Consider the following 24,014-nt stretch of genomic DNA (forward strand, 5'->3'; position numbering starts at 1 on the left):
CATTTACTAACCCTTCCGAACTAAAAATCAGTGCGTCATTAAAAAAGTTCATCAGGAGCAATGTTTCTGAAAGGACTGGGGCTTCGTTCAACTTACCACATTGGGCCTCCAAGGACCTTAGCCACTGCTGAGTTGTCTATTTTTATTACAAAATCAATCCTTAATTAATAAGGACAGTAACTTAATGAATAAAAAGTGAAAATAACTCTCGTTATTCGTATGATTATTAAGAAATTACAACATATTTTGATTGTGCACTTCATAAGTTTCGATATTTTAATATTGGCTGCTTATTATTTGGGGTCCAGATGTTTTTTTTTTTGCTATGGATTTGACATATTATCACTGCCAATATCGTTACATATTTGTGACCGATTATTTTATCCGTTAAAATAAACTAGTTAAAAATAAATAAGAAGTTAAAATAATATGACATACAGTAACACTGTGCTGGTAGGGAATTGGAGCGAGGAAAGACTTAAAAATGAGGTAACACATGTGAAGTTAATATTTAGGCACATGTGACATAAAATTGTGTAAATACATACATACAAGCACAAGTCTAGACTTTTAAATTGTGTTATTTAACTACAGGTTGAAAGTACACATTTTTACGTTCAATAATGATTTCTTTTTTAAAAGCAGGAGAAACACTCGGTTATTTGTATTTGATTTATCGATTAAAATAAGTTAATCCTTTGATTATTACTAAATAATTCAAATGCAAATGTAACATGCATTATTTTGATAATGGTTCATATAAGAAATCTAGCTGTCCATAAAACAATTCAGAATGGCTGCCAGAGCCAGGCTTCCTATTGCGTTACATACAGAAACAAACAGCTGCTTCCACATTGTCGGACATTACGTCAGATAATGTGGAATCGGCTTATATTCACAACAATCTGACTGAACCATGTTGACTATTTACAGACATTTTATCTACCGTGGCTGTGATATAATAGCTACCTAATATGATATTTACTATAGAAGACGGAAATTATATTGGTTGTTCTAATCACTTTTCATATTATTTTATTTTGTGCTGGTTGGCTGCCGCATCTTGGCTCCCGCAGCCAGGCTGCGTATTACAAGAGAACTTTAGTTTTATTTGCCATAATAATATTTGCATTATATTTGGGCCTTGGTTCATTTTATTTTACATTTGATATAATCTAACTGGAACTTGAGTTTGTCATTATCATCATCATCAACGACCTGTTCGTCAACGATATTATTAAAATGAGAATATGATTAAATGATTATGATTATGATTAAAATGAGAATACTAGAATCTATTCCATCTTACTAGCCTAAATATATGCAGATTGGTACTTATAGTGCAGGTTGCCATGTACTACTACTAAAGTTAAACGAGCATGTCAACTTGCTGGTAAGTAGTTACTACCCCCATGGAGATATGTAATGAACCCCATATAAGCTCAGGTTAGTAACAGTTGCTTTACGCTCAACACTACTATTAGTAGGCAGAAATGGATGTCTGTGATGTCTCCAGTGACGAACAGGGATAGATTGAAGCAATGGTTATTCCAATATCCTCTGCAGATGTAGCAGCGGGCAAGGATATGGATAATTCCTTGAGACTTAATAGTTTAGATAGTACTGTGCTATTTGACGGTTACAATAAAATATGTTTATTCTTACAGTATGACTTTAAAATTTTCCTGAGAAAACGCGACAGGCGAGAATTGTTGTTGCAAAGATCGCGCACACTTTTTAGCAATCTTCTTAAGGAGGTAAATTACATGAATAATTATATTTTAATTTCTCTATTTTTCTTGATTGTACTTCATTGAATTTGTTTGTAACTAGGGCGAAATGGTATATTTTGTCGTAATTAAATTTCAGAGACCACTTGCTATAAGTGGAACGTTTGTGCTTTTTGGATATAATGTTCAAGTTGTCGCTTCCGATATGCCAGGTTGGAACTCATTTACATACACTGAAATACTAATAAATATTATATAAATAAAAGAGGAGGTTCTATTTTTCTTAAAGGTGCATGTAAAGTTTATGTGGAGTAGCAAGGGCTAGCTTTTGCAGTACTTATAGCAGTGTCCATTTAATTATATTTGGAGACAGTAGTAGTGGAACTCGTATTAATAGATATTGGATGTACCTAGTTCCTTTATATTATACATGAGCACGTACATTTAGTTTACTGACCAATTTGGATGACTAATTGACTACAGACGCAAAGTCGAGTAGTGAGTAGTCAATTTTGAGGATGTAATTTTATTACCTTCTCAAATAAAATTAGTTACTATTTAGAACGCTTCTTAGTAATAAGGTCTTGTATTAGGTAAAGGGAAAACCGCTGACGGGAAGTCGAAGTACGGGCTGGCGTTGTCAAGTCTTGTCAGTGAGCGTCAGGTGGACTTCATGCAAAACATCAGCGATGGCTGTCTGATGACCCTTTCACCTATCACCACACCCTGCTGTCGGAATACTTTCGTTATACTCAGGTTAGGTTAGGACGTATATTCATTTGACGTTGGAATTAAGGTTCTTGATACTTAGGTAAGTTACGTGAGGTTTTTTAGTCACCATCAACCTATCATGGTCCCACTGCAGGGCACGGGTCTCCTCTCAGAGTGAGAAGGAATAGGCCATAGTCCACCGCGCTGGCCATATGCGTATTGGTAGATTTCACATACCTTTGAGTTTCTTTTTTATGAATCTCTCAGATATGCAGATTTAAGCAGGTGATTATTACTTTCTAAGGTTAGTTAGTAATCAATTGAAATTATTATAGACATTTCGAAGAAGATATAAATCTACGGTTCTCTTGCGGCGGCACCACAGTTACAGACACGTAAAATTCGTATTGATATTGGTTTCATTAAGTACCTACTGAATTCTTATTTGTAGAGTGTGGCAAGGAGAGACAATTATAATATGAGCCGTTTTAACTTAATTGCAGCTGCAAAAATGTACATCCGTAGACGACTTCAAATAGAGTACGTAGGTACCGTCTTCTAGGCAACAATATTTCATATCAGTATGTTATCAAGTTTTTTATTTGGATTCATAGTGCAGCGGATGAATCTTTAAATGGCGAGAAAATGAAATATGGTGACGAATTTCTTTTAAGGGCAGAAAATTATGGAGAACCTGAGGTTTGTATATCTGGAGGCACGGCAGTGCCTCCGCCAAGTCGAGCCTATTGTGTATTTTATTATTATTAAAATTATTATATATTCTTCACATCATGTCAATGAAAAACCATAAGTCCAAAACATTTTACTGTTTATCTTGTTACATTGTAGATATAATTGGTGCTTTTCGTATACATTGTTTTGTATTAGTTATAATGTTCTAGTAATTTTGACTTATTTTGAACTCTCAATAATAATTGTTTGGAGAAATCGCTTTTAGCTACAAGACATCACTTTGTAACGACTGTTATCATCAGTGGCTACACATTTGCCGCCAGAAGACTGTTTTGCCAAAATTCTAATTTTGCCAAAGGTATTGTCTAAAATAAGTATTAACCGTTCAGGCAGCACCACTGTACGTGCGATATACACCTGAGGGTGTACCTGGTCCAGCTGACCGCATGCCAATTAGGCTATGTGCTACTAAGGATACCAATTGTCGGTGGACCTCTATGCCCCTTTTGCCATGCGACCGGCTTGAAGGGCTAGGCAGCCCAATTAAGGTAAGAAAATTGTCGTAATTTAACAAGCTCGTTGTAAGATGAACGTTTCCCTTTATAGATTTTTGTAGCGCATTATAAAGATCTAATACTTTAAATAATTACCGTAGTAGTGTTCCCGAAGGAAAATATATAGACCCGTGCATAACTATGTAGGTTGATAAAGATTGTTTTAAATAATTTAAATAAGAGGTTATTAATTAGCTATTGAAACATCTATTTAAAATGATCGTATGTCTTAACATTTATTCGTATCTCATAAACTATTCAGTTATTAGATACAAGATTTACTATTACGCATTTCAATTAAGTAATGTTATTTGCAATATTTCAGACTGGTGCTAAGCTTATAATTAAAAATTGCGTTACCGACAAGAGCCTGTGTGTTATGAATCAGAATTGGATGCAGACATTTTTCGGCCCTGTGAGTATCCAACTTATCAATTAACATTTATCTTTCTCTTAAATAAGGTAAAAATTAATTTACGCAGGCCAACAATACTTATATTATAAAACAAAGTCAAACAAAAGCTATGAGAGCTACGAGTACATAGGAGAGGATATAGTAACGTCGTAAAAAAGGATTTTAGATAAGTGTGACAGTTCTCACATATTTTTTCTACTCTACTAACTCTGGCGATATGCAGATTGTCTGCCTGGCGGAAATATTCTACTTAATGCGCTTAATATTTATATAGGTACCTTAATTTGTTCTGAAGGTGGTAGAACCCTTTGTGGTTCGACTCCGGCGGCACCACCGCCACACCTATTTCTACCTAATAACGGCAGTGTTAGGCACTGCTGTGTTCCGTTTTGAAGGGTGTGGTAAGGGAGACAGACTTTTCCGAGGCGTTCCAGTTTAGTCCTCAGGGGTAGCGGCGCATCTGTGGCCGACCTCAGTTAGGAATATCTAATCCTATCTGGGGTTGATTACAGATGTCCATGGGCGGCAGTAGCCACTTACCATCAGGTGGACTGCATGCTTGTCTGCTACTCTTATACTATAAAAAAAAAAAAAAAAAAAAAATATATATATATATATATATATATATATATATATATATATATATATATAGGTACTATACGATCGTTTTATCCTTGCTAGTACCACACCAGTCCTTATTGTTTAAAATATATTACAATGTAGGAGGAATTTTATTAAAGATAAATTTTTAATTTGATACCTGTAGCTCAGCTATCAAAGGGTATAAAATTAATTATCCAGGCGAATATTGGGCCGTTTACTTAGGAACCAGACCAATTAATGTCTGGTAAAGCACGACGATAGGCTGGTAGATATAGCTAGGATTTCTAAATTGGAAAATATATAGGTACTAATATTATAAACGAGGATGTACCTGTATTTGTTAGTTCATAGTTAAATTATAGAACCGATTTTATAAAAAGAATATGCCTTTTCTGTTCCGTTTATATTCTGTAATCTGTATGTTTTAGTTCGTATTATATGAACTTAACCTAAACGTTATACGAGTAACTGTACCGAATATTAAACGCAATCTCTTTCGTTAGACATAATCTGCATGTTTCCAGTTAGTCAAAGAGTCTCGTCACTTTAAATATAAACTAAGCACGTCTAAATTATGTTTCTGAAATTTTGGAAACGTTTCGTATGTAAAATGCTTTATTTTTGCATTGGTTATTTATTCCTTATGCGGCATAACTATTCCTACGGCTTATCCATCGAAGTTGGTAGTTTGCTGTTCTTAAGCACTGACTGTCGTATTAACCAAGAACTGAATATTACATTCATGTTTTTTCAACTTGTTTCCCCGATGTTTCCTTTAACGAACTGTCAATCAGTGTCCATTTCATTATCAACCAATTTTGTCCGCTGTAATACGTTTTTTAGATATTTCAAATACGATTATTTTTCCATTTGGAGTTCTATGGTCAAACCGAGATCTCCATGGGCTTTCATCAGATGGTCTACCTACATACTGCGTCGTTACAAAAAAAAAATCATTTACCGTTTTTATCATTTACAAACGCATTCGTAATTTAATTTAGCGCAGAGTTGTTACCATAATAATTAAATTGAATATTTGAATAAACAGGAGTGCGGAGTAACATGTCGCAACTACATTGATATTCATAAGCGGTTTACTGCGGAGAATATCTTCACACTAGTTAGCGACGTGGAAACCAAAAGTAAGGAGTAAACTTTAAATGAGAACGAGCCACCAGCCGCAACACAGTTTATGCATTAGAACATTGATTAAAATTTTAATTAATTATGAAAATACGGTTTTGGATTGTTCAGAAATTTAATCCGGTAGGTATGTCTTTAAATTAAATATGCGATATGTTTATATTGTAATTTTATTCGTGATGATGTTTATTAATTTATTGTACGTAATAAAGTATTCTAAAAAAAGAGATTTTCATTTATGGAGCCGATAGTACCTAAAATAAGTTGTTTATTTTTTATGTTTTAGTGTGATGTTTATGTCTTATTTATTTACACTTCTTTCCTAACACTTATAGAAAAGAATGAAGCTTACTTTTGCATGTAGGTAATATGTAATGGCCGAATGTAATGCTCAAAGCTGTCGAGGCTCTAGCTTTGTAAGCTCTATTTCAAATAATTTATATATAAACATAATGTGGTATTTATTTCTTTTTCATTATATTCCAACTTGAAATGAAATAATGTACTATTAGTACTTATGTATAAAAATGCTTACAATCTTAAAATTAATTGATTTCTTATACAGAATGTAAGGTGACCCACTCTACGCGAGTCATAGATTAGTAAAGATTACTCACTCCTAACAAGAAAATGTACCCAGTTTTGAGAATTGAAATAGTTGCATAAAAAAGTTTTGCCACGTCTCAGTGTTAAAATGTCCCTAAAATATTTGAAATATTTATTTATTATGTAAATTGCGCAGTATTAGTTATTTATTCGTAAATTTTCTCTAAACATGTTTTTATTTGTCAAGAATTAAAAAAAAGAACTTACTATAAGCCGTTTTTGGCTTCGTTCAATTTCAAGGCGGCGAAGTATCTTTACTTATCTATGACGCGAGTGCGACTCGGGCTTGACCAATTGTTTTTACAATGTAATATCTGTTGGAATCGGTCCAATAGTTTTTGTGAAAAATTGTGCCATATAAACGAAATCTACATCTTTTAAATGCTAATAGTAGGATAACAGAAATTGCAAATATAATTCAATAGAGTCGAATTAACTAAATTTAAATGGTCAGATATTGTAAAACTGATATCAATAGCTTGTATCTAAATATTAATATTTATATTTTAGAAACATTTTAGAAATATTTATTTTAAATTTTATTAAATCAATTTTCGATTTATAGAAAAATGTAGTGAAGAGTTACAAGTTTACTTTTTCGGAAACAGTTTGAAGATCCATTTCATCATATTTATAAAAACTTTCGCGCGCGATCCTGTCCTCATGTCCTTTTTTGAAATGAAATCATAACAGTTTTTACTTCACACTAAGAAGACCCTTGAAGTAAGGGTGACAAACTCACCCTTTCTCATACCTTGTAATTAAATAACCGGTTGGTGTTTTTCGCTAGGGATGGACCAAGCTAAATAAACGTCAAAAATATTTTTAGGATTCCGTACCCAAAGGGTAAAAGAGGCATCCTATTACTAAGCCTCCGCTGTCTGTCCGTCTAAAGGAGATAATACACGAACAACAGCCCGCGCCGAACCGGCTTCGACAGTCACAGATTGTCTCCGTCCGTCGCCAGCAACCATCTATTCAATGTCGCTCGTGTGTTAACACCCTTATAAGTTAGTCAGGTGTCTTGTATACGTACCCGCGTGTTTGACGACTCGCGTGGCGAAGCGGTTACCATACTGCTCTGACGCGCAAAGGACCCCGGATTCGATCCCCGGCCAGACAGATATCTAAATGATGAATTTAGATTTCGGTTTTTGGTTTTGGGTGTGTATTTGTCTATGTGTGTTCATGGCATCCACGACACTGGGAATACTAGTGTGGGGCTGTGAGTGTAGAAAGCGTTATCTACCTACTGCTTAGTAGGTAAATTCCTAGGTATATATTTGCTAGTTTCGCCCGCGTTTAAAAGAAAATAATATGACATACTAACATACATAAAACTGAAAATTCGTACCTTCATTGAAATGACAGTGGCGCCATCTGGCGAAAATTGGTCGAACCAACTCTGGAACCTTCGTGAGCTCATGGACAACAACTTTGCTAAAGATCATCACTTGATGAAATACATAGTTTATGATTCAATCCTTACTAATATCGATTAAAATAATCGTTTTTTTTGTCCTACTATCCTAAACTATCCTATGTCCTTTGTCGGGTCTCAGACTATCTTTGTACAAAATTTCATTAAAACGCCTAAACCACTGAACCAGTGGTTTAGGCGTGAAGAAGAGACAACCAGACAGACAGACAGGGTTACTTTCGGATTTATAATATTAGTAAGGATAGGATTTATAATATTAGGTAGGTATTCCTAGGTAGGTAGGTAGGTAAATTCTAGTAGATAGCAATGACTAGATAAACTGTAACACGTTGAACCACTCTTATTAATCGACCTAAGTTTACTTCGTCTCACGAAACCAAGGATATGAATAAATCAAGGTACAAGATAAACATCACAGGAAAGTAGATATCATTAATGTAAATGTTATTGAAGTTATCGATTGGATCATTACAGGAGAAGACAGCGGTGCGTACTAGACACCCCCTTCGTTATTGACTCGTTTATTATACAGAACGAAATCTAAAGACTTCCAACTTTACGTCACCTTGGAGAACATGAATAAGTCATATGCTTCGTTACAAGAACCCATTTAAAAGTATTATCAACGTCGCAGACGAAAGTCTTAATGGTAGACCGATGCCATTGTTTCCGTAAGTACTACTCAGGGCTGAATGGAAAATGTTAAATGAATAATATCATTAAACCTGATATAGTGGTTGCTACATTTCCGCACTAATTACGTAATGGGATTCATTTCTGTCTAGCTGCTCAATCCTATTAACACGTGTTACGTTTAATGAATGTTGAATTTACAACGCCGCGAGATTTACAATGTCATTATGATGATCTGCGTGACGGAGCGGTCGCTGCACCAGTTTGACAGTATGTACCGGGGGCGATTCCCGGTCAAACCGACGGCCCATCCAAATGATGTAAATACATCTAAATAGATGTCCGAATCTCCGGCCTTTTTTTAATTTTCACGTTATGCGTATTGGACAAGCGTGACCAAACGATTGACCGCAAAAGAAAACATCGTGAGGACCGTCTATAATAATAGAACTGAAAGCCTGAAAGTCTTATAAAAAAGTTCCCAAAGGTGTGTAAATACTAACCAATCTGCACAGTGTGGTGGCCTTTGATAGAAAATCCTTGCCCAGCGGTGGGATAGTTATGGGTAGTAGTCGATTTTATTGGCATAAATTCAGGCACTTATCAAATAACCTAACTATCTATAAATGAGAAAGCTTAATTTAACAAGAATGAGTCGTAATTAGTAGGAGTTATTTGTTCAGTAAAGTAAACTCAAGTTCGTATACAGGCGAGGTTTACACGTAGACTCTATCCAATTGCGACGAAGCCTAAAAGGAAAGTTCTGAATTAAAATCGCTTAATGTATTTGGAGGTCTTCTATTTTCCCGTATAGCTTGAAAGTAATATGATGTAATTATAAGGGCTTTGGAAATCTGATGTGTATTTTATGATTTTAAGGCAGAGCTTTATAAAGCCCTCGAATTCGCTTTCGTAGACGATTGCAATTTCAGAATTGAATGCTGTTTATTGATGTACTTGTATTTCCTTTTTCGACTAATGCTCCCAAGGATGAAGTTTAAAATTATCTTTCATATTTTGATGGGATGTTTACTTTGATTCAAACATGTTCAAAGCAAATATAAACTCGCCAGAGGTAGATTAAAGTACTTATTAGTCCTAAGGCGCCTCAAACCGTATTACTCGAAGTTTTAGTATCAGACAAGTCTTTGGGAATATCACTTTGAAAGGTTGAGTATATTTTTAAAATTAGGCGATTTATGTATATTATGTTAAGTATTGTCGTTTAAATTTAAAGTAGGGATATAGATATGAAAATGAAGGCAGAACCATTTTTTATTATATTGTCATAAAAAATGCTTATATTTTGCACTGGTGGCAAATGGATGTGAGTACTACCAGATTAGTTGGGTCATGCCATTTAAAGGCCTCTGTAGTTAACTTCAAATAATAAATCTCCCCTGCTTGAACTTGATTACGAAAGTTTTACTACATCTGAGTGATTTACGTTATTGTGGAATAACTTGTAAAACTAAATCGAATTCACCATATGCTTTAAAATAGGAAATGGCATTGGAAATGTTCCTGCTTTCAGGCTATTGGCTTGCCATGTATTATTAAATTGAATTTGCCACATCTTTCAAAATAGAAAATAGCAGCGGGAATGTTACTGCTTTAAGGCTGTTATAAGTATTGAGGTAGTGCCGCTACGCTGAGCCAGGAAGATTTTATCTTACATCACTCATAAAATAAGAATGGCTAAAGAGTTTTGTTTATTTTTTAACGTTTAGATATTCACATAATGGATTCACATTGATGGTGGTAGAATCTTTCGTGTTTCGACTCCGAAGGCACTGCTACTTTTTTCTGTTTTACTAAACGGTAGTGTTAAGTCATGCTGTGTTATGGTTTGAAGGGAGTAATGAAGACATACTCTTTGAGGCCTTTTAACTTGCATATACATAGCAATGGAAACTCGGGTTGAAGTGTAATCTTATCTGAGCTTGATTAAAGATGTACACGAAGAGTGGCTGTCTTCATTAAGTAGATTGCATGCTCTTTTACCACTTCTATCATAAAATAAAAACATAAATTTATATACAGAGCCGTTTCCTTCCCGATTGTTCATTCATGAGGTGCTGTGAAGTTCGTTTAGTGCTCGATACACTTCAGCGCATATTGGCCCTGAAAAGAAGTGGAAAAGAGGTGGCTGCAGTGATAGCATTCAAGACACGTCGCATACCGAGTCTCTCGTCTAGTTGAACACCCTCTGCGCTATTCCACTGTTTGCCCTTACGTGTATGCGCTTTGTGAAACTGTTTTCGTACGGCCCGTACAGTGCAATTGAGATGATACAGTTGTTTGTTGTAACGATATTATGTTAGTTCTAAAGAGCTTTCATTAAAATGTAAATGAAAAGTAGCTATTTTGGCCACTAACAGGCTTCCTCATCAATCCGCAATGGCAATATGGCAGTGACAATGCCATATTCCATCGATATAAATAAATAAATAAAAACATTTAATGCTATGAGTATATTAGTATCTATGTGCGAATTTACATATAAGTAGGTAAGTGTGTTTTTTTTATTGCTGGGTATAATATTTCCCCAACTATTGGGAGAGGAGAAAAATCGAGTTAATAGTTAAGCTATTTAGTATATTTTTAATTACCATTGGCTCTGACCAAGATAAATCATAACAACCAAAGATCAATAAATTGACGTGGTGGTTAATTTTTTTTAGTTTGGAGAGCAGTGGGACATTGATGTAAACGTATGCATTTCAAAAGATACAGATAACTCTCTATTTCACAGTTCATTTCCTTATACAGCTCATGAAACGCACCCTCTGGGGTGTTTAAATCTAGAAGATATTTATCTGCCCTCCGAGTGTGTTGTGTAAAGTGCTATTTGTTGGTCCCTCTTTTCACCTTAATTTTATCTTAATATAGGAGCTGCGAATTTGCGAGGGTGCAGTTAATGTTATTTGATAAGGCATTTTGAAAGTGGTGTTGTTAGTATTGAAACATAAATTAAAATCAGATATACGTACGACTAATCTACTGTACATCTGTGGCCGACCTTTGATAGGAATGTCTAATCCTATCTGGGGTTGATTGCAGATATCTATGGGCGGCAGTAGCCATTTACTATCAGGTGGACTGCATGCTCGTCTGCTACTCCTATATTATAAAAAACGTCATAACATACATACATAGACACTTTTATTATATTTTATTTTATTTTGGTATTTGCGCGCCGCATTAACACGCGATCTGTAATCCTTATCGCTTGTTCGCAAATAAAATTGATGTTTTTGTATTTCAGAACTGTTGGTACAGTTGTTCGTTGTCGGTAACCGTTCCCATGTGAATAATTCATGACTGGAAATTCCTTATTCAACATTATTTTGTTTGTAACATGTTCTATGTAGCTATTGTTAAATTTAACTCTAAAAAATACCTATTACGTAGTTAAATTTATGTAAATCATTTTATAATTAAATAATAACTTAATGGTAAATTGAAATGCATTTATTTTCTATAACGCAAATTATTGGTTTCTTGGTACAAATTATTAATAAATTATTATTAAATTATTGGTTTCTACATCAAACCATTACCTCTACCGAAAAGATTTGAAACGAAACCAAGCAAAATTTTATTTTTTTTCTTACTTATAATTTTTAAAGTATATCAACTAAAATCAAACACCAAACCATGTGTTAAGTAAATTGTTATCCTAAATATGATGAGGAAAGGAATTTTCAGAGATACTATTTAGTACCTACGTCTTACACAATTGGAAATATGATATTGATACATGTTGTAGGTACGTACAATATTATATGTGACCTTATCGTTTCATAATATTAAATTGTTATCTCAGTTCTCGGAAAATATAAATGTTCTTCTTATAGAAGGAGGAAAAATGTGAGAAAAAGTTTCAGCTTTCGTTTATTTTTTCCTAATTGAACGTTGCCATACCATTCTGTGATAATATACTTATTTTAATTTCATGATTTGTTTGTGTATCTCAGGAATAATAATATTTTGGATAGGTATGTACCTTTCTATGGGGTCGGGAATTATTCATTTATTAACACGTTCACTGCGGATCACCCACAATCGGCCCGACGCGGTGCCAAACCAATATGCGCACAGGAAAAATAGGTTCTTCTCGCTAGTGCGAAACCTGTTTCTTGGGTATTTTTACGAATATGACAAAGACAAATATAGTTTTCGATTTGTGACCAACAATGTAGAAATATAGCAATCAAATAATGCGGCAGGCCTTTTTCGACCTCCGCCGCATAGAACGTAAAAAAAGTTATCTTAGTGCGGGGGCAGGCCTGTTTTGGTGGATGACCGCTCGCGACCTGTTGCCGCACTGTGCAGATGCGTACGCGTTGAGCCGCCAGTAGTGTTGTGCTAGCTTCGGGAGGAGGACGCGCTCGCGCTACTCGGTTTCCTGCAAGCTTCGTTACAATGGCGCATCGTAAAAACAAAATAGTACTAGAAAATGATAGTGATAACGAAGAAGAATACGGTGGTTCATATTTCGAAATCACTAAGAAAAATCTTTGTAATTATATAAAATTTTGGTCTACCTTTATAATTACTACTTTTGACTTATGTGTAACACATTAAAAAGGCTCGGCTTGTGTTTATTAAAATTTAATAAAATTAATGACTCGATATTTTCTTTTCTTTTACTATCCCATCACTACAAAAATTACACTCTAGTGCGGTATCGGGCCTTATCGACCAGACATTTTCGATTGCTAATTTCTCATTTTCTATTTGGAGGAGCCAGGGGCGGGACTAATGTATGGACAAGTGATTCCTGAGGATTTTAAAAGTATAAAAATTTGTAATATAAAAGGCGCCTTGACTATGATAATAGGCCTTCAATACCACCCAGAGGTGCCGGGTCGAAAAGGCCTGCCACGCACAATAAGAAAGTCAAGTGGATGCAGTTTTTGACTGCCGTCGCACTAGCTGAAAGTTACTGTTTTTTTTTACGCAGCCAACGTGTTAATATTCATCCTTTGGAGTTCGAACCTTGGACGTAGTCCTCCCATTTCGTGGCATGTGTTCCTCTGCCAGACATGTGGTCACCGCGTCACTTTAGATCCATTTTTCCCACTGATTGTCATTCTTGTGACTACGACGTTACATTAATATTTGCTCATTTATTATGTGAAAAATACATATTTATATTTACAATTATGGCTCTATAATGACCCAAGGTAAAATGATAAACAATAATTTATTATAAAACAAGGCATTATTTTATGAACAGTTTCCGTTAACAGGAATTTTGGTGATACTCTTAAACTTTTTTTTTTTATTTTGCACCCGTCTGCAAATAAGTCAAATAATTTGTATGTAAGTTCGTTTAAACATTCTTATTAATATTTAGAATCTCTCTCTCTCGCTATGTAAGTAATTATTTTTCATGATTTTCGGCAATGAAATATATGCTGTTATAATTTTTCATTGCAGTTTTTATTTCTTTTTTTATGTATTATTTGATGATGATGATGATGATGATGATAGTAGTATTTTATACGTAACTGCTGTATTGTAAGATCTGAGCCCAGCAGTAGGACATAAAGTATTAAAATATTATATACAGTGCATTCCATCAGTGATGTTGGAGCCATTGATCGTATGCAATCTGAACAATTTTACACACGCTTTATTTTAAATGTTATCCAATCATTGTGAAATTGCAGACATTAACATTTTTATATTACCGAAGAGTCTACCAAAGCAAAATTCTTACAAATATCATAGACTAGACAACTTATAAGCATAGTTATGTACTTTAATTTATCAATTTGTAATATAATACAATTTACATACTTACTTCTGAAATTGGAAATAACAGTGGATTGGTATACAAAAATCTGTCTAAGGTTAAATAAATCACTTCCTGAGGGATGTCACAGGTAATCTCATTCGCCTCATTCATATAATATCTTTTTGGTTTCATCAGGAGTGCTCTTTTTCTCTTGTCATATTTTCAGGTGTTAATAAAAGGAGGACATTACTCAGTCAAGCAATTTTGGCTTCCGAGAAGATTTCGACGTGATCAAATAATAACAGGAAAAATTGTACTTGTGAGCAAGAGTACCTACTTACGGTTATATTTTGATAATAAGGGTGACATGACCTTAAGCGTTTATTTATTACACAATACACATGTATAAAAATGGAAATTGAATAAAATGCATATGACCTTAGGATCGGTTTTGATATAATATAGTAGGTAAGTGTATTAATCATAAATTGGCGTATTCATGTATAATGCGCGTATAAAAATAAAAAAAACATCCATAAAAGCTAACATACGTAATAAACACGACAACATGGATATTACTGGAATAAATACATAAAATATTGTATAAATCTGTGCCCTTAATTAATACCAAATTTGAGTGTTACTGGGGTAAGGAAAAATGTCGTTAAATAGTATGCAATACATAACAATTAGGGTAAATGAATGTAAATTGAGTTCTTAGCAAATTTTATTCATAGAACGAGGGAAACATCGTTTATATTCAGTAGAATTACACGGAGTTGCTTCGCAAAACAAATGATGCGGGGCGAATTAGGAAGCATCGAAGGATGTGGTTCGTGTCGAGTTCAGGGGTAGCCAAGACTCGCTGCAGAGGTGTCCTTTGTGTCACAGAGAGCACCGATTCAAAGACTTATTGGAACTGGTGCCCCTTTTGTAATGCGCCGCTGGCTTGGCGTGTTATGTGTACCTATTAGTGTTTAATATATTTATTCTTTTCAATATAGCAATGTCTTTGTAATGCTTTTGGAAAGTACTTACCATATAATAGTTCATTTCTTTCTACTTAATATTCACTGTAAAAATACCATGTGATCCACATAACACTTTAACATGAAATCGAAGCATTAAATATATCAACTTTAAAAGGAGGTAGAAATCTAAATAAATAATGAAAATAATAAAAGTTTCTTCTAAAACGTAAAGCATATACGTATACATACAATTAGAAGTTGTCTGAACGCAATACCGGTCTCAGCAAATGCCTATTCACTCTAGGAGTTGTGTATAAGTCTTACCTTAAAATGTGTTCTAAAACCTAAGGCAAGGTATAGATACATACGATTAGCAGTTGACTGAAGGCAATCCCGTTCTCAGCAAATACCGAACGTCTGGGTATATTAGCCGCGTTCGTACACGAAACATTGCTCTAAGTTTGCCAATTTTGCCATGCCAATATCCACGGTGTTGTACCTTCTCTGTGCTGAACGGAAACAAACTTTTTAATAAAAGGTGAATTAAGAATTTCTTTCCAAATATTATTTTTACGTCACATAAAAGTGGAGTAAAAATATAATAGGCAGCTATCTACCTATTAAATTTTACTTTTACTAATTTATACGAAAGTAATTTACAGATTTCGATTTTGAAGATTCATACCTGTTAGGTGGTCACTAAATTCAGTCTTTTGTCCATAAATTTCTAAGAATATTTGTATATTTTTTATTAATTTATTCATAGAATTAACTTTATTGACTACCGCCTTGGGTTACCTATTTGCACACATGCGTATACCGCATACTTATCTGAGGCGTTTCAGCTTAGTGCTCAGGAGTAGCAATACATGTGTGGTCGGTCTCATATTCAATATAATCTAGGATTTGTTACAGGTACCTATAATCGGCAGTGGCTATTACCGTAGGTACCTACCTGTATGCTCGTTTGCTACTTGTATATTATATAAAAAATACCTTAGCACTATAAAGATGCTACATGTCAGAAACAAGATAAACAGATGAGCTACTCCAGTGTAGCGCGAAAAGTTGACCTTGAAGGTGTGACAAAGATAAATTTGAGTTAATAATAGCTAAAAGTAATGAGTATTTTCCGGACGACGAAAATCTATAAGCCCCGGGCTCCGTTAAATAATATCGACACATCCGAGCCAATTCCACACTTTCCGCTAAGCTTGTTGCCGACTTCTCCGCAAAACATCTCCGAAATGAAAATAGATTGGATTTGCATTATGGGGTTCCCTGCGCTATAACGATTTCGGAAGATTGAAGCTACTTTTCAAATTTGCCGAATTTACCAATCACGATTTTGTAAGATGTACCTACCTAAGTGCGTAGGAAGATCTAGTTGAAGATTTCTGAGTTGGATACGATCACATTAGTTCTGTATATTAAATACTTACAGATCTATAGTCTGATTCATAATTAGGTGTCCAAAATGTAAACAAAGAAATGTCACTGTCAAAATTAACAAGAAACAAAAACTTTAACAAACTCAACAAAAAACGATAATTTAATAAATATACACATTTAACAAACGCGTTATGTAAACGAGAAAACATTAGAGTTCGATCACAATCACGAAAATGAATAATATCAGTTACGAAACTTAAAAATGACAGCACAAGAAATGTCTTGGATTTCGATTGCGTTACCATTATCACATTTTAATTTTCTACCATAAACTTTGTTTTTATTATTATTACTGTATGGAACGAAATTGAGGTGATATAAATATTAGAAAATGTGAATTAATCTTAATTTATTTAGATTATTATTTTATTATTGTTGTATTACTTTAATATCGACAAAAATAAAAACTACCATTTCTAACGTATTTTCTTGATAGGTAAGGTAACACCTTTGTTTACATTTTGGACACCTAATTATGAATCAGAGTATACACTACTATCTTTGACCACAGATGTCATATACACACAACTATAAGTAAAAATATTTAGAAAAAATATTTTAGGTAACTGTTAAGATACCTACGTAACACGCACGGGAAGAGACGCGCGGGCGGAGGAGGCGGGCAACGTCATCGGCGCGGGCGGTGCGGTGGTGGTACGAGCCGAACATCACTCACGCTTGCGACCTCCGACGGCCACGGACGATTTCTATTTAAATATTGTTTGACCGGGAAACCCTAATGTAATTAAGAGGCCTATTAAACCAGCAAAATACAGTCCACTCTCTCATTTAAGTCCCAGGACCCTAACATTGGTCCTTCAGGATTCGCCGTCTTAATTAACGCGGATTTAACGGTCAGTGCAACTTAAAATCTCGAAGCACTTTAGTTGTGGTCTTCAGCTGTGGAGGAGCTTCGAGGCACTCTTCATTATCATCGTGTCATCGAGGATACTTCGCTTATCAACCGCACACCTACGCTCGAGAAAACAAGTCGTCCACGTGCAACGGACTTTGGACCCGTGGAATATTCCAAGCGATCGCCACTTAAGACAAAGGATTAAGCCACGTTTTACTGTTTGGTGGATTGGTCATTCGTGAGTCGTTCCAATTTTATTTATAACAATTTCTTATAAAAATAATAATCAGCCAGCTTATTTCTGCGAGACAAACCATTTCTTCACTTTTACTCAATTTCTTACTTCTTTTCCATTATTTCACATTTAAAACCATAAATGTTAATTTCATTGCCTAAAATATTATAGCCATAAAGCTTGCATTAGCGCACAATTTGTTTTTTAGCGCCCGAACAACGGAACATGTGGCACGTGTTTGCAAGTACTTATCGCTAACGCATCTTTTTCTTTGTTATCGCTTCGAGCGCTGCATTCCATTTTTTCATACGCACCTTTTATTTAATTTGACCCTTTTTTGCAATGGCTTCCGAATTGAAATCGCTTATTAGAAAGCGTAGTTGTATGAAGGGCAAGATGACTATTTTTGATAAATATCTTGATGAATTTAAAACAATAGCCCGGCCTACTACCGTACAACTCTTAGATTTAGAAAGCCGCTTTAATAAATTCGATGCCTTATACGCAGAATATGATCAATTACAGGATGCAATCGATGTGATGTCCGAATCGTCTGACGACGAGAACAATGAGCGAGAGGAATTTGAGACGCAATATCACCAACTCGTGGCAGAGGCGCGCAGCCTGCTGGGCGCGCGTCCCAGCTGCTCCACCGAGGCGGCGCGGGACGGCTCCGTGTCGGGCTTCGAGGACGCATGTGCAGGTGGTCTTAAATCCAATTGCGTTAGATTGCCTAAAATAGATTTACCCGTTTTTCACGGTCACTATCAACACTGGTTAGAGTTTAGGGATACATTTGTTTCTTTAATTCACTCGAGATCAGACATGGATAATATCAGTAAATTACATTATCTGCGCGCATCTCTTAAAGGTAGTGCATTGTTGGTCATCGACAATTTAGATTTTAAAGCCGATAATTATGAGGCCGCGTATAAATTATTATGCGACCGATATGACAATAAAAGATTACTCGTTAATAATCACGTCAGGGAACTTTTTAATGTTGAGCATATGCGTAGTGAGTCATGTTTTGGTATTCGTCGCCTTATAGATGTTACTAATAAAAACCTTCGCGCACTTTCAACTTTAGACCAACCGACTCAATATTGGGATACATTAATTATCCACATGATGGCAGAAAAACTTGACAGTGTTACTCACAGGGTTTGGGAGGAACACAGAAATACTCTCGAGATGCCACCTTCTTTAACAACATTTATTACATTTCTCAATAACAGGGCGGACTTATTAGAAACATTGCAAGAAAGTAAAGGTAAAACGTATAAATCCGAGTCTCATAAATCAAATACCAATCTCTTAATAGCAACAAATAATAACAATTTAAATAAATCATTAAATAAATTTCATAAAAAATCAATAGCGTGCCCAATTTGTAATCAAAATCATTATCTTTTTGCCTGTGACACATTCAGAGCCCTACCTATAGAAAGTCGTATACAAAAGGCCAAAGATTCAAAGGTCTGTCTTAATTGTTTACGTCCAGGGCACTTAGAAAATAAATGTAACCTTGTACCGTGTAAATATTGCAAAAAAAGGCACAATACATTATTACACATACATGAGCCTATAGTGCATTCTGAGCCGCCTATGCCTTCCGTTAGTAATTTTGCAAATTCAAAGAATGTGCAACAGTATACTACTCCTGCGCACATTTTGCTGTCCACAGCGCTCGTGAAGGTGGTCGCCGGCGCGAACGACGTGCGCTCGGCTCGGCTGCTACTCGATAATGGCAGCACGGCTAACTTCGTTACTCAATCACTCTGTGGTAAGCTGGGTTTGTCGCGGCGTACTACGAGCTCCACAGTAACAGGTATCAACAATAATACTTCATCTATTACACAGTCTTGCAGCCTTACTATAAAGTCGTTCTATAATGACTATAGCATGACTATTGATTGTCTTATTTTACCGCAAATAACTAAAGCATTGCCGGTTTCATTTATTGACATAGACCATATTCCTCTTCCAATGGGAATAAGTCTAGCTGACCCTTCTTTTAATGTCCCGTCAGAAATTGACATCTTAGTAGGGGCCGATGTATTTTGGTCAGTCTTATGTAACAATTCCATCGATTTAGGTAAAAATCAACCTAAACTATATGAAACGAAATTGGGTTGGTTGGTGTCTGGGTATGTACCCCGCCTTAAGTCACCGTCTTCTCCTGCAGTTTGCAATTTTGTAAACGAGGAAACCAATCCAGACTTAACTCGTTTCTGGGAATTGGACACCATAGCAGCCAAGCACTCTTTATCTTCTGAGGAACGTGCCTGTGAGCAGAGCTTCTTAGAAACGACTACTCGCAAAGACGATGGCCGTTTCGTTGTAACAATGCCGCTGAAGGAGGACCCTTCGGTCTTAGGCGATTCGTTTCAACGAGCTAAATTTCGTTTCCTCTCCTTGGAGCGTAAGTTTTTGCGAGAACCTGTTTTTAAAGACAGGTACATGGAGTTCATGGGCGAGTATGAAAGCTTAGGTCATATGACTGAAAATAAAGAGTCTTCGTCTGGCAGTCTTAAATATAAAATTAATTATTTTCTTCCTCACCATGGCGTGCTTCGCGAGTCGAGTCTTACTACGAAGCTTCGAACCGTTTTTGATGCTTCGGCAGCTTCCGATACAGGTGTGTCACTTAACGACATTCAAATGGTCGGACCAGTTGTACAGGAGGACCTTTATTCCATTTTGTTACGTTTTCGACAGCACAAATACGTCATCACCGGGGACATCGAAAAAATGTACAGAGCGATTGAACTGAACCCGTCTCAACGCTCCCTTCAACAAATAATATTTAGGTATGATTCATCACATCCTTTAAAAACCTATACTTTAAATACTTTGAGCTTCGGTACAGCTTCAGCGCCATACTTGGCCACTAAATGTTTAGTTTCTTTAGCATGTAGTACTTCCGATAGTGACGTGAAGCGGTCAATTCAACGCGATTTTTATGTTGACGATTACATAAGCGGTGCGTCGACTATCGAAGATACAATTAGAATATGTGAAGGCGTTATATCAACTTTAAAGTTAGCCCGATTCAACTTACGAAAGTTTCAATCAAATAGTAAATACATCCTTAATCAAATTTCACCTTATACTGAACCAGATAATATTTTAAATATTTCAAGTACTGACAACGTATCTTCAAAAACATTAGGACTCCATTGGATTTGTGATGCAGACACACTTTCATTTTCCATACATATTGAACATAATGATAAAATTACAAAACGTCAAATATTATCAGTCATCAGTCAAATTTTTGATCCCTTAGGTCTTGTAAATCCTTGTATTGTAGAAGCCAAAATTGTAATGCAAAGACTTTGGGTTGAAAAGTGTTCGTGGGATGAAGAGGTTCCGCAATACTTAAGAAACATATGGCTTTCATTTGTTAACACTATGCCACTTCTAAATAATTTAAAGATTCCTCGCTGGGTACTCGCAGACGACTCCATAAGTCATGAAATTCATGTTTTTTCAGATGCATCAGAGCGGGCTTATGGAGCTTGCCTATATGTGCGTTCAGTTGATAGCTCAGGGTCGATTCAGGTACACCTTTTAACCTCAAAAAGTAAAATAGTTCCCATAAAACCCACAACGACACCTCGTCTTGAGCTTTGCGGAGCGTTATTAGCTGCAAGGTTGTGTAATAAAGTTTTAAATTCATTAACCATACCCATTATCACATGTAAATTCTGGTGTGACTCGACCATAGTTCTGGGGTGGTTAAGTACACCACCAGCACATCTTAAAACCTTTGTTCGTAACAGAGTTAACGAAATTCAAGAGAGCACCGAAAGTTACACGTGGAGTTACGTACCGTCGAAGGATAATCCGGCGGATCTTGTTTCTCGCGGGGTGAAGGCTGACCAAATCAGCAGTTCGTCTCTTTGGTGGTCAGGACCGTCTTTTCTGACTAAAGACGAAACTGAGTGGCCTAAAATGCCCAATGTGAAGCACGATCTACCTGAGTTGATTATGTGTTCATTCGCGCTTGATAATCATTCTAATGCCGATCCCATAACTAACCTAATGAAAAATAAATCAAAATTAACTCATTTGCAACATATAATAGCATATTTACTGAGATTCATTCATAACTGTAGAAGTAAAAATAATAAGTTAACTGGTTGTCTCACAGTTCATGAGCTTCAAAATTCATTAAATTTAATAACACATAAAGCACAACTTGAAATGTTTCCTGACGAATATGCTATTCTTAAAGCTGGCAAATCATTACCTAAGAAAAATCGATTGACTTCATTAACTCCATTCTTAGATTCAAATAATATCATGAGAGTTGGTGGCAGATTAGATAATTCACCTTATAGTTACGACATCAAGCACCCCATCATTCTTTGTAGTAAACATCATTTCACCAAAATACTTTTTCATCATTTCCATATTAAATATTTACATGCCCCACCTCAACTTCTTCTAGGAACTTTAAAACAGATTTATTGGCCCTTAGGTGGCACGAATCTTGCAAAACATATTGTACACAAATGTATTCGTTGCTTCAGGTTCAAAACTGAAACAGTTCAGCCCATCATGGGGCAGTTGCCCACATCGAGAACGAATTTAGAATATCCATTTCTACATTGTTCAGTTGACTACGGGGGACCGGTGTTGATAGCAGATCGCAAAGGAAGAGGTTGCAAACTTATTAAATCTTTTTTAGCAATCTTCATTTGCAATTCGACCAAGGCCTGTCACATCGAGCTCGTCACGGCGTTGTCCAGCGACGCGTTTATAGCCGCATTAAAACGTTTTGTATCACGTCGTGGTGTACCATCATCCATCACGTCCGATAATGGTACCAATTTCGTAGGCGCTAGTAACGAGTTGGCTCAGTTCCTTTTAAACTCCGATCTTCAAGGTCACGTAGCTCAGGAAGGCATCGACTTTAAATTTGTGCCGGCTTACACCCCCCACTTCAATGGTTTAGCTGAAGCTGCTGTTCGTTCCACGAAATATCACCTTAAGCGTATATTACAAACAACTCATTTTACATACGAAGAGATGGCAACCTGTCTCACCGAAATAGAGGCTATATTAAATTCTCGCCCTCTTACTCCTTTCGCCACTGATCCTTCCGATTACACGGCTCTTACACCAAGTCATTTTTTGATTGGACGCTCACTTCTGGCCATTCCTCAGCCAGCAGTGCCTGACACCAACATAGTTCGTCTGGAGCGATATAAGAGAATTCAGCTCATCAAGCAGCACTTCTGGAACCGGTTCTCCACGGAATATGTCAGTCTGTTGCAGCAAAAGGTCAAGTGGCAAAAATCCAACAACGAACTGAAACTTGGGTCGCTTGTTTTAATAAAGGATCGGAATCTTCCACCCCTTTTGTGGTCTTTGGGGCGCGTCATCCAGCTCTATCCTGGTAGCGACGGCATCAGTAGAGTCGCGGAACTGAGGACGAGGAGAGGCACAATTCGTCGAGCCTTTAATAATATTTGCCCCCTTCCAGAGTTTTGAAGTCTTCTTCATCGCTTCAACCCGGGGAGCATGTTAAGATACCTACGTAACACGCACGGGAAGAGACGCGCGGGCGGAGGAGGCGGGCAACGTCATCGGCGCGGGCGGTGCGGTGGTGGTACGAGCCGAACATCACTCACGCTTGCGACCTCCGACGGCCACGGACGATTTCTATTTAAATATTGTTTGACCGGGAAACCCTAATGTAATTAAGAGGCCTATTAAACCAGCAAAATACAGTCCACTCTCTCATTTAAGTCCCAGGACCCTAACAGTAACTGTTTTACCGGGGAACGAACCCAGAACTACGTGACAAACCACGCTACGGGTGTTGCAAATTAATGCTTACCTATACCTATTAATTTTTCGCGAGAGCATTCGAACATAATCTGCGCTCGCCGAACACAGCTCTTACAGCGCTTATGTATTATTATGGGTCACTGAGGCGAAAACATTAATTAAATGAAAGTAATGTTCAAAAAGGGTTCAAAGGTAACCAAGAGTTACACTTGTGTCAGTAATTATATTTTAATCTGTTTTATTGCTGTACGCGAGAACAGTCCTCATATGAGACATGTAACGACCGCCGGCTAGGGATGGTGATCTGAGATCGATAAATCGAAACATCGATCTTTTAAACCAAAATAATCGATTATTTTAATCGATCTCCAGTAATGGATCGATTCAGTAAATCGATCTTTCTTCCTAGAAAATCGA

General features: G+C 36.2%; 2 protein-coding genes across 8 annotated transcripts; both read left to right on the plus strand.

The window, feature by feature from the left end:
* Window positions 1-316: 316 nt before the first annotated feature.
* Window positions 317-5,941, plus strand: LOC140752878 (cilia- and flagella-associated protein 161). Its single transcript, XM_073087228.1, has 8 exons — window positions 317-489; window positions 1,668-1,757; window positions 1,870-1,942; window positions 2,324-2,486; window positions 3,056-3,140; window positions 3,524-3,682; window positions 4,014-4,103; window positions 5,755-5,941. Exons 1-8 carry the CDS (start codon window positions 430-432, stop codon window positions 5,857-5,859), a joined length of 825 nt encoding a protein of 274 aa, XP_072943329.1. The 5' UTR covers window positions 317-429; the 3' UTR covers window positions 5,860-5,941.
* Window positions 5,942-17,276: 11,335 nt separating this feature from the next.
* On the plus strand, window positions 17,277-23,536 carry LOC140752802 (uncharacterized). Of its 7 annotated transcripts, none has more exons than XM_073087175.1 (3): window positions 17,277-17,555; window positions 18,318-19,623; window positions 21,292-23,536. In XM_073087175.1, exons 2-3 carry the CDS (start codon window positions 18,333-18,335, stop codon window positions 23,295-23,297), a joined length of 3,297 nt encoding a protein of 1,098 aa, XP_072943276.1. In that variant the 5' UTR covers window positions 17,277-17,555; window positions 18,318-18,332; the 3' UTR covers window positions 23,298-23,536. The 7 variants fall into 7 exon arrangements, with proteins under 7 accessions (XP_072943276.1, XP_072943271.1, XP_072943285.1 ...); XM_073087170.1 differs by lacking the exon at window positions 17,277-17,555 and adding an exon at window positions 17,644-17,795; XM_073087184.1 differs by lacking the exon at window positions 17,277-17,555 and having other exon boundaries at window positions 17,647-18,495; window positions 19,480-19,623.
* The last annotated feature ends 478 nt before the right edge of the window (window positions 23,537-24,014 follow it).

This window comes from Epargyreus clarus, unplaced genomic scaffold (genome assembly GCF_041222505.1).
Source record: "Epargyreus clarus isolate Ecla_fem2 unplaced genomic scaffold, WU_Ecla_fem_2.2 ptg000003l, whole genome shotgun sequence".
NCBI classification, from domain to species: Eukaryota; Metazoa; Arthropoda; class Insecta; order Lepidoptera; family Hesperiidae; genus Epargyreus; species Epargyreus clarus.

Excerpts from the sequence above, each read along its gene's own strand:
- LOC140752878 (XM_073087228.1), top strand. The coding sequence starts at position 430 with ATGACATACAGTAACACTGTGCTGGTAGGGAATTGGAGCGAGGAAAGA. Across the intron at positions 490-1,667 it reads AGGAAAGACTTAAAAATGAG|TATGACTTTAAAATTTTCCT; the intron begins GTAACACATGTG and ends TTATTCTTACAG. Across the intron at positions 4,104-5,754 it reads TGCAGACATTTTTCGGCCCT|GAGTGCGGAGTAACATGTCG; the intron begins GTGAGTATCCAA and ends TTGAATAAACAG.
- LOC140752802 (XM_073087154.1), top strand. The coding sequence starts at position 18,135 with ATGGCTTCCGAATTGAAATCGCTTATTAGAAAGCGTAGTTGTATGAAG. Across the intron at positions 19,624-21,291 it reads TACGAGCTCCACAGTAACAG|ATGCATCAGAGCGGGCTTAT; the intron begins GTATCAACAATA and ends ATGTTTTTTCAG.